At 37.7% G+C, this 10,809-nt stretch overlaps 1 protein-coding gene across 1 annotated transcript; it reads right to left on the bottom strand.

Moving 5' to 3' along the window:
* Nucleotides 1–4,279: 4,279 nt before the first annotated feature.
* Nucleotides 4,280–5,095, bottom strand: LOC124374889. The gene has a single exon (XM_046833033.1). The coding sequence runs from the start codon at nt 5,093–5,095 to the stop codon at nt 4,280–4,282; it is 816 nt and encodes a 271-aa protein (XP_046688989.1).
* Between the last annotated feature and the right edge of the window lie 5,714 nt (nt 5,096–10,809).

The raw sequence follows: 10,809 nt of genomic DNA, 5'->3' as shown, positions 1-10,809 counted from the left end.
CCCTTTCCAGCATAATTACCCTTAAACCAATGTATGAACCATCCACTTTTGGACAACCAAAACCAAACTATCTATTTTTTCGCCTTTCCAAATAAAGAGGAAGGAATCTTTTTTTTTCTATCAAATATAAAATAGAAGGGGTTTCATCACAACGAAGAGGTTTTGCCAGATGCTCAGTTTAATTATTTAGGGTGATGCACAACGGCTTTAATTCTTTTTAGATATTAATGGAAGGGGAAATTGTAAGGTTTTCAATTCCGATTTAAAAGCTAAGTAATCGTTTTATTAGGGATAAAAATATAAAAACAAAAAAGTTTATTTAAAAATTTAGGTGTAATAATATTATCAACAGGGGATATTTATTTAAAATCTATAAGCGCTTTAGAAATTAAAGTTCACCTAAAATGGAACTTCCACTTAACATGTTGGAAGATTATTCTGTAGGTTAAGCAAATGTTTTAATAAAACCAAACCAAATTCAAAAATTAGACGTTGACAATTACCAAAAAAATTTCCCTTGAACGACTTCACATTCTACTCTGTGTATTAATTTTTATACTTTGAATTAACGTTGGACAGATTACCCTAAACAAATGTAGAACCAGGGTCACCCAAACAGAACAATCTGTGTTTTATCGAACAGCCAAAGCCTCTTTAAATTTAATTAGGGCTGTTGGACAATAAACTTCATTAACTAGAACAAGTATAGCTCAATCAATGTAAACATTCGAAATAACAGGCAAAAACGTTTAAAACAAAGTATTTTTTTTCATTTTTTGGGTTTAACGGGGAATTGAAAACACCAGCCCAGATTTCAGCTAAGTGATCGATATAGTGATATTAAAGGATAAAAAATATGAAAATCAAAATGAGTTTTTCACTTTGGAATAACATTATTATCAACAATGTAGGTTTATTTTAAATCTACCGTTGCTTTTGGAATTTAAATTTTGAAAGTGGGCTAATTTGTTTTAGGACTAATGACCAAAGAAAATTAATGTTGTAATTCTCTCCCCTCGGGCCCGGTACTCTTCGCTTATTATGTAAATTAGATACTTTATCAGTCCATGAAGACAGTAAACTGTATTTTGTAGCCCTCAATAATGTTAAGAGTGAATGGGGTCAAGGGCGGAAATTCTCAAGACAACAACAAACAAACTTCCACTCGTGACAACTCATTTTTCTCTTCAGTCCACAGTTTTTAATAAATTAATTACAAGTTCTTCATATTTAAATACTCCTTCTGAAAAGAAGGATTAGTCAACAGTGTAAGGGCAGTTTCTGTATTGTCATTTCCGTTCTTAAATGAAGATACTTTTCAACCATTCTACCATTTATAATTTTAGTACGCATTCACTACTATACGAGTACTCAAGTATTGCTTAAATTTTAACATAATTACAATGAAATAGTTCACTATAAAATTATTTAAGGTATTTGGGATTAAACCGACCACACCAGTATGAAGAACACAAAAATATAATTTATAGAAACAAACATGATAAAACGAAAAAAGCAACTCTTTAATTACAAAATTAAAAACTTACAAACGATTACAATTGTTAATGGGGTCAGATTCCGTTATATACCCCCACGCTTAAACTTTTTTCAATGAACTTACAACGTTATAAAACGTTGTAGTTGAGTAACAGAATTAACATTCCATCAATCAACAAGCATTTTCAGGTATTGTTATCGATATTGTTGTCGCTGTTTATCTTATCTTTCTCGAGAATCCCGATTACGCAGCCGCGCGGCATCACATGATTATTTAAGTATTTGCACGGTACATAATTACCTTTCCATTACAATTCAATTTATATTTCTGATCAGCCCCTCTAGAATTTGATATTTTACTGATTAGGTACTATCTCGAGGGATTTTTTTCTATCGTTGACATCACGCGGGCTTCGGCAGCACCTTCGGTCCTTCGAGGCCGGGAGGCACTCGCATTTTGGGTGGGCGGAGTGTGATCAAGAATAAAAAACAAGTTTTGTGAGTTTTTTTCAATAAAGAGTTTAGTTTTTGTTTGTAATGTTTGTTTTTGTGAATTTTTGTGTTTGGAGAAATGTAGGGGTAAAACACGGAAGTACAACAAAGCGACGCACCAACTGAACGGGCGCGAGACTCTGCAATCACGTTATCACAGACCGCTCGACTTTGACCTCGTCTGAGATGGGAGGGGTTTACGATAAGACTGTTTTATATTGACAGAAATATTGTTCTACGCTAATCTAGTAATCATGTAGAAACGAAATCTCAATAACGATTCATGTCTGGGTTGTGTCGGTATAATCCCAAAGTACCTTATTTAAATTATACATTATTATTGTAAAATAAAATAATATATGTTTTATATGTATAGTATAAAATAAAACAGTCCCTTTCCAGTAAATCGCTATAAAAATCTAGTTTCTTTTCTGAGAAGGTAACTTCATAGATTTTCATGTAAGACAAACACATGAAGTGGTCTTAGTTTATTCATTGTGTTTTATTGTTAAATTTTGATTAATTTATTGGTTGTTATTATTTTTTTACTTTATTTTCCCAGTGTTACAGTTTTCTCAAACATTATTTTTCTCGTATTTGTTATAATTTACAGCTCACTCTTCAGCTTCTTAAGTTTTAACTTATTTTTATTTGATACAAACTTATAGTGTTTTTTATCTCTTAGGTATTCTTCTATTTCAGTTATTTTAAGTTAATCATATCATTGCACTCAACTTTGTATAAAAACACATTGTCGTTGGTCGAATAAATAAATATTAATTGTGTATCATTCGTATTCATTATATTTTTCCCACAAGAAACTCTATGTTGAATATAAATTTAAACCAGTACTTTAAACAGTTAATAGTACTTAGTATTGAAAGTTGTTGAGTTTAATCTCTATTAAAAAGCAGGTGTCAAATTTTACACCTTGTTGAAAGCGGAGCGTCAGATCGGAGGCCGGCAGCTAACTAGAGTGTCCTCATAAATACAAATACTAAAATAACAACTGACTCTGTCTGAAAAGATTAATCATTTTATAATGTTTTATCGCATCTTAATCTTGCCATTTATCATAAATAGCCATAGTAAACCATTGCAAAACTAAGCAAGCTATAGTTTTTCGTTTGCCGCTAAGTAAGAATAAGAACATTTATTTTTCTAAATTTGAAAATTATTATAGTAGCGTTATATTGTTTGGAAAATGAATAACTATCTACGACCAGTTTTTCGATGGTTATTTAGGATTAAAATAACTACGATGTAACTTAAGTATACTGTAAACACTTCTTTGTTAAATTAAACACTGGTAGTATATATTTGTCTTTACAAGACACGCAAGTCAAAAATCAAATTATCTAAATCATAAGGAAGTCTGGGAGTAAGGCGAGCTCTGAAATGGTTCAAAGACGAACGATGGACAGAGGGCCAAAGGATTGAGAGGCTTACAGATTCAATCAACCCTCTTCACTCACCACTCCTCTTCCTCACCCCCTTCTACATTTACTCACATTCTGATATGATTACGTGGATAAGAAATCTTTGTTAGTACTGGAAATCATTCATTTATTTGATACTGTTAGTATCATTGCCGTTTAAGGGTAATAAATTTAGTTCAATAATGCGAATTTTCGTTTTAAAACCTGACATTCTTCTTTTTTAAGGATTTATTTAAAATTGTTATTATATACAAATTATTGGTTCAGATCTCAAATAACAACTATTGTCATAATTTTACTGTTTGAAAATTCTTCTTTTTTCATTTCGAAATTTCACTTTAATACAATATTTATAGAAGAGCGACAACAATATATTGTATTATAACCAATGCGATTTAAGGTAAGTGGTATACCATAGTCTCATTATATTCATATAGTAACCACTATTTTAGATTATAAAATGTTATTTGTTAATTTAAAAAATGAATCAATGTAGTAAAAAACGATAAATTATTGCATGTTTGCAATGGGGATGTAAATGTAATGACGTTTATAAACTTTGTCAACCACTTAGAATAACAAGAATTAAATTGATGGACGGGTTTGTCGAGAAGTCATAATGAATTTCTTGGCACTGAACGTTCAACAGGTTGGTTTATAAGCTTATAAGTAAACCAAATAATGTCTGTGTGCAATTGAATAGAAAAATATTTATATTTACTTTAACTATTATTAATGCTGCACGTTAAACAGCTGAAAACAGTTTGCTATCTTCTTACAAAAAATACTACAGATATGGTGTAATTATGCGTCTGATATTAGCTAATAGTTGAGTTTTTAAGGGAGGGAAATTATTTTCCTGATAGGGCAAGTTGGGTAGTGCTGGATGGTAATGCTGGTTGGTAGTGCAGGCTGGTTGTGCAAGCTGGTAGTGCAGGCCGGTTGGGCAAGCTGGTAGTGCAAGCTGGTAGTGCAGGTTGGTTGGGCAGTCTAGTAGTGAAGGCTGTTAGTGCAAGCTGGTAGTGCAGGCTGGTTGGGCAAGCTGGTAGTGCTGGCTGGTAACGCAGGCTGGTAGGGAAAACCGGTAGTGCAGGCTGGTTGGGCAAGCTGGTAGTGCAAATTGGTAGGGCAGACTGATAGTGCTGGGATCTGATTGGTGTAGGCTGGTTGAGCAGTCTGGTAGTGAGGGGTTGACAGGGGCAGATCTGGTAGGTCAAGCTGGTAGTTGCAGGCTGGAGTAGTGTCAGGTTGGTTAGGGCAAGGCCAATAGTGCAGGTGGTTGGGCACAGTCTGGTTAGAGCAGGTTGGAAGGGCAGTCTAACTAGGTCAAGCTGGGTAGTGCAGGGCTGTGTGGGCAATATGGTAGTGCAAAATTGGTAGGGCACAGGGACTGATAGTGCAGGCTGGTAGGGCAGCATGATAGTGCAGGCTGGTAGGGCAGACTGATAGTGCAGACTGATAGTGAAAGCTGGTTGGACAAGCTGGTAGTGCAAATTGGTAGGGGAGACTGATAGTGCATAGCAGACTGGTAGGATAAGCATAGTAAAGCGCGTTGCTGTGTTAGGTATCGATTCCAGTTCCATACCGAGAGTAAAGAATGAAATTTCCAGTTTCTCTGACATCTCCAATACTCTCCTGTCATCGCATCTGATATCAATACCACCCATACGCTCTCTCAGTCCTGACGTTAGCATACACAGAGTATGGGTTTGATCGAGTATGTATTCAATATATTGTATCCAACTAATTTATTGAGTAGTCCTTACTGGTTTTATTTCTAAAACTGTAATAGGTCAGTCATGGAAGAAATAAAGGTAAAAAATATTATAATTTGTGGCGGTAAAGAGAATAACCAAAATCCACAAACCCATTGAGTAAGGGTGTAATCTTTTTTACTCGCTATCTGTTTTTTATAGAATGATTGTTAAATCAACGTCACTTTTGATTCATATGTAAGATGGTACAATCAACTTTTTCGAGTTTAGTTGGAAACAATTATTTTTATTTTTAATTCGTATCACTTAAATTCGTAGCCTTGCCTGTAAAGCATAAAAAGTCGGAAAAAATGTGTTATTATCACTTCTCGAGGAATTACAGACATTTAAAGCAGAAAATGTAGGCAATTTTTAATAAGTGCTAAATTTTATTTTAAAGTTAAGAAAGTAATGTGTTTAAAAATATAATTTTATATTATAGTATAATAAAAATTATAATATTGTTATTATAGTTACTTTCAGCATATACACTTTCACAAGTTGGGCCAGGAGATGAGCTGCGCATAGCTCCAGTCGGGCAGCGTCACTCTTTTGAGAGGAGCGACGCGAGTTTTAGCTATAACTTGGCTTACGTGCACCGTGTCATTGGAGGTAGAGCGGATGTAGACTACAGCAGCATAGCCTAGTTCTGGGGGCGTCAGAGAAACCGTGCAAGTCCCAGTGAGTAGCAGCAGAGTAGGGGATAGCACGAGGAATTGTAATAGTAGCAACGTGCTTAAGTTCAAATAAAAAGGCGTGCCATTTTTGGTATATTTCTGGAGGGAGCGGATCATCCCAATCTATGCCAGAAATCCATACGAGTTGCATGATATTTTTTGCGAGCATTATACAAGGCGCCAAAAAACCACAGGGGTCATAGACTTGAGAAATGAGACTTAACACTTTACGCTTAGTGGGTTTTTCACAAGAAAAATTAAAATTAAACGTAAAAGTGTCAGTCAGAGGGGTCCATTTTAGGCCCAAAATAGAGAAATGAGGCTCCTGAGAGGTTTGCAGAAAAACTGGGATTTCCCGATGATCTTCAGGAAGGTGTTGCAGAAGTCTCGGAGAGTTCGAGACCCACTTCCGGAGCTCAAAGCCACCGAGCCGAAGGAGTTTGATGAGTTGATCTTGAAGTTCAGCGGCGAGTTCTTCAGTCTCAGCTCCGTAGATCAGGTCGTCGACGTAGCTCTGGTGCTTGAGAATCTCAGCACATGGGGGTAGCGGTGACCTTCGTCTTCTGCCATTTGATGTAGGAGTTTTGATGGCCAAGTTGGGTGAACAGTTTCAGGGCCGTAGGTAACTGGTCGTGAGCTTGAAACGTGGACATCAAAGTCGGTAGGGTGATCACGCCATAATATCAGTTGAAAAAGTTGATCGTCAGGATGCACCTTGATTTGGCGGTACATCTGTCTGATGTCACAAGAGATACACTACGTTCTGAAGGCGGAAGCGCAGAAGAATGTTCACCTAATATTATTTTGCAGCTTAGGGACGGTCTACAGAGTGTCGTTGAGAGAGAGTCGCGGAAACTGGTTTTGGCACTGGCGTCAAAAACGGGTGGTAGTTTGGTGGTGCTACTTTGTGCCTTAATAAACACCGCTTCAGTTGGTGTGGCAGAAAGTAGTGGGGAGTGCTTAAGTCAGGAGTAGGGCAGCCCTGCATGTGGCCTAGAGAGAGATATTCATGTATAAAATCAGAATATAAATTATAATTTTACTCCACCTTAGAGGGAGCGAGGAGCTTGCGCTCGATCGTGAAATAGAGTCTTACTTTCAGCATGAACTTTGGAAACGCTTCCCAGATGGAGTACTGGGTGTCCTTGAAAGGGTGGCGGACCATATATCGACCCTCACGGTTCCTCGGAGTGGCGTTGGCTTAGAAAAATATTCATCGCATTGAGTTTCCTCTGCAGACCTTTTACTGGGAGCAGGCAAGTTCCTCTTGTGTCCGGAAACGCTGCTGTGAGGGCGTGGGAAGGTCCACCTCGAGCAGTCGAGAGAAGAGAGACAGCCATAGTAGTAGACAGACTGCGTCAGTGGTGTGCAGGGAGCCGTCCCAATCAGCACGAACCCAAAACAGGTGCCCAGTGCGTGAGGTAAATTGAGACCAAGAGTGTAGTTTCCGTGAGTAAGAATATGTGGAAATAGCGCTCCACCAATAAGCACGACAATGCCACCAGGGAGGTGGAAGGTTGGATCAGCCAGTGTAATATTTTTAACCTTATTCATGACCTCCTGAGATATTTGCACTCGTGGGAGATCTACAGTGATTTGTGGCAAGATGTGGAACGAGTGCGGGGCGGCAACTGGTGTGGCCAGCAAGAGTTTCCACGCCCAGTGTTAAAAATCCGCGTGTGTGAGCAGAGGTTTGAGAAAGGCCGGCGACATTAATACGTGGCCGGACGGCGCTGTGTTACCAACAGTTGGGAGGCTTTCTCGCTAAATAAAAATTTAGCATGCTTCCTGAATCAATTAAGGCACGATAAGCCTTAAGCTTTGTCCGTTAGATGCGGTGAGCCTTGACATGAGAAGTAACCAGAAGAAACGTGGTACTAGGGGCGAAGGGTCTAGATGCAGTGTGCCATGAGCGTGTAGTGTGGTGTGTTCGGCCGGGATAGGAGGTTGAGAGCGCTGTGGTCGCAGGCGAGGGGCGGACAGCAGGGTGTAGGTGTTGCACTGCTCTGTGTCAGGCCGGCCGCACGTCACGGCCGTTGCTCCAACAACGGGACGAACGCGGTCCAATCGTACTAACCATGGGACCGTGTTTTTGGGGAACGATTCAGTGAAAGTGTAGCAAAGGTATGATGACGACCACGAAACATGTTCGACACGTGAATTTAGGGACTGACATTCCACTTAATCTGTGCGTCCCCAAACTCAAAAGAAGAGAACAGCGGTTGTGCTGTTTAATTAATCCCGTGCTGCCGTTCTTGAGGTGTCTTTTGGACCGACAGCTGGGACAGGCCATAAATTTTTATGGGACCGCGCTCTGATGGCAATAAAAAACATGATGGGCCTTGTTTATAGGCCGTAGGAGGCGTGGAGAGGAAGCCGCTAACAAGCTCACGTTTTATAAGAGGACGGATTTGGGTTATATCAAATCTGGGTTTTTGACCCAAAATACAGAACTTGAAGCGTTCTTGGGGTCCACAATATTGTTCATGTAGAACTACTGTCCTCAATGTGGCTGCATTACAGGATTGAGAAAACTCAAATTATTTGGTTTCAACCGAAGGGCTCAAAGTATGATAAGCTTCTTCCTTTTTCGAAACTGTTCTAGGCGGGTGACATCCGATTATCAATCTTGCGTAATAACAAGGCTGAGAGAAGTGGGTTGTTACTGGTTGATGTTCATTGTTTTAATGTCTTTAAGTTGATTGCGTTATGTTCGTGTAAAAAGATTAAGGAAAGCACGGATATTCTTCACAGATGTGCTGGAGGATTGACAGGAAGGTCTGAGTATTTGATTTAAATGTAGTGTGAGTAGGACGCCTCTCTAAGTATTATGGTAGCGATCCTTCAGCAGCTGATAAGCGGATTTGCATAAATTTTGCTCAGTTATATTTTAGCCGACTTTATCAGAGAGAGTGGTTCGGCCTGCTGAAAAGCAACGCTCAAGAGATTATTGAAATTTTCATTACATCGCTTAAGTGCGTCGCTATTGTTGTGTGTATACGGCTTCTTGTTTCATATAACGTTGATGAACGTACAAGAAAGTCCAAGGCCAGCTCCGTCATAAATGTTTTTTAATTCCCAATTTCGGTGAGGCCGGACGTTGATTGAGGGGGAGGCAGGCGGAATAGTTTCGCGTTTTATTAGGCATATTAGCTTGTCTTCTTGGTCTCAATCATAAAACCACGTTAGCGAGAAACCGTAATCAACTAACTCGTCTCCACCGCTCGCTATAATGCGGAAATAGTTAGGTGTATAGATCGGCATCCACTTTTTAATTTCCAACTCGTAGGCACAAGTCTAATATTGCTGAAAATTCCTGTCTTAAGTTCTCTGAATAGATTTAGCTTCTGACAAAGCAAACATGCTGGAAGGTATATTTGGATCGGAAGTCTTCTTAGTTAAATCATAGATACTTTGTATCTGAGAAAAAGAGGTCGTTCTCGCTTTGCATTGTCCACTTTAAGATGGGGACATCGCCCATGTTGAAAAGTGTTTGTAGAAAAATTAATCAATTTGAGGTAAAAACTTCAAAGGTGAAAAGTAAACCAAAAATATTGTCCTCTTGAATTGAGACAGTGATAAAAATAGAAATAACTAAGATTATTTTACTCTGAAAGTATTTTCCCCAAGAAATTAAGAAGGTGCGAGTATCTAAACAATATAATATACAATGAAAAAACAACTTATAAAACTATTTATGATTACAATATAAATAAAACCTTTTAACACTTTTTGTAAACATTTTATTTTTGTTTTTACTAATTGTACATTTCGAAATCATTGATTTCATCTTCAGGTATCAATTGTTTAGTTTTTTGAGGTATAAAACTCACATAATTAAATGCAATAAGTAGGAGTAGGCTCGTATAGGCCTATAAGTATAAGTTTTGTTTCGAGAAATTAAAATAAACATGTTATTATGGCCAAAAACGTAAACATAAGACCAAGTTTTTACTAAATCATAAACATACAATTTAAGGTTATTGTTGAGCTATAAATTCAGCTATAATGTAGCTCAGAGGCTCTGGTAAACATTATGCGCACGTAAAATACATGTTAAAACTGTCAGTGGTAAAGTTATGGTAGTGGTTGTGACAAGTAACCATAAAACCGATGCATACATATGCAGTGAGCAATGTTCATAATAGAAATTATAATAAACAATTGTGAGCAGTAAGTAGCATTTTTTTTTTTTCTATTTTAAGCTGAGACTAGAATATAGTGTTGACAAAATAGAACATTTAAGTTTTTGCCATAAGGAGTGCAAGTCCCTGCATACAAGGGTAAAGTGTCAATATACCAAGATTGTTTATATTTAACATGCTTAGAATAATGCGTATTACAAGTAGGGCTGATTAACGAACAAGTATTGATGAAAGCGAGTAACCATTTTAAACACAGTAATTCAGTTCACCTGTGCTGTTAACAGTCTGAAAGCTTGTTTGTCAACAAAACAATGCAGTCGACAAGAGCAGAAGACCACAGCTGAAATGATCACGACGTCACAGCTGGATATGATCAGGACATCACAAGCTGATATGAATCACAGCTGATATGAGTGGGGACTGGAAAACTCGATATGCACGTGATATTCACTTTGCAATCGTGAGAAAGAACCTGAAACCCAACGCTTTGAAATATGCACTGTATATAGCTTATTAAAGAGTTTGAGGATTGCACTGATATTCACCAATGGACTAAAGTTCTTATTATCCGGCTCGCTAAGGACCATGAAAAGAATGAATTTTGCTTATAGAAGCCGTGAAGATAATTATTTTAGAGGGCTCGACTAAGAAGGACCAACTTCACACATAGGCAGTTTGAAGACGCCGCGAACACACTTGATTTTAACAAGAGTTCACTAGGTTACACATAATGAGTTTATGAAACAGTGCATATTCAAATTAAAAGTGTGATTAAAATAAACAGTTTACACTTTATTTTCATGAG

This window comes from Homalodisca vitripennis, unplaced genomic scaffold (assembly GCF_021130785.1).
Source record: "Homalodisca vitripennis isolate AUS2020 unplaced genomic scaffold, UT_GWSS_2.1 ScUCBcl_10959;HRSCAF=20040, whole genome shotgun sequence".
NCBI classification, from domain to species: Eukaryota; Metazoa; Arthropoda; class Insecta; order Hemiptera; family Cicadellidae; genus Homalodisca; species Homalodisca vitripennis.
The sequence above is the reverse complement of the archived record's forward strand: the minus strand, read 5'-3'. Positions and strand labels throughout refer to the sequence as shown.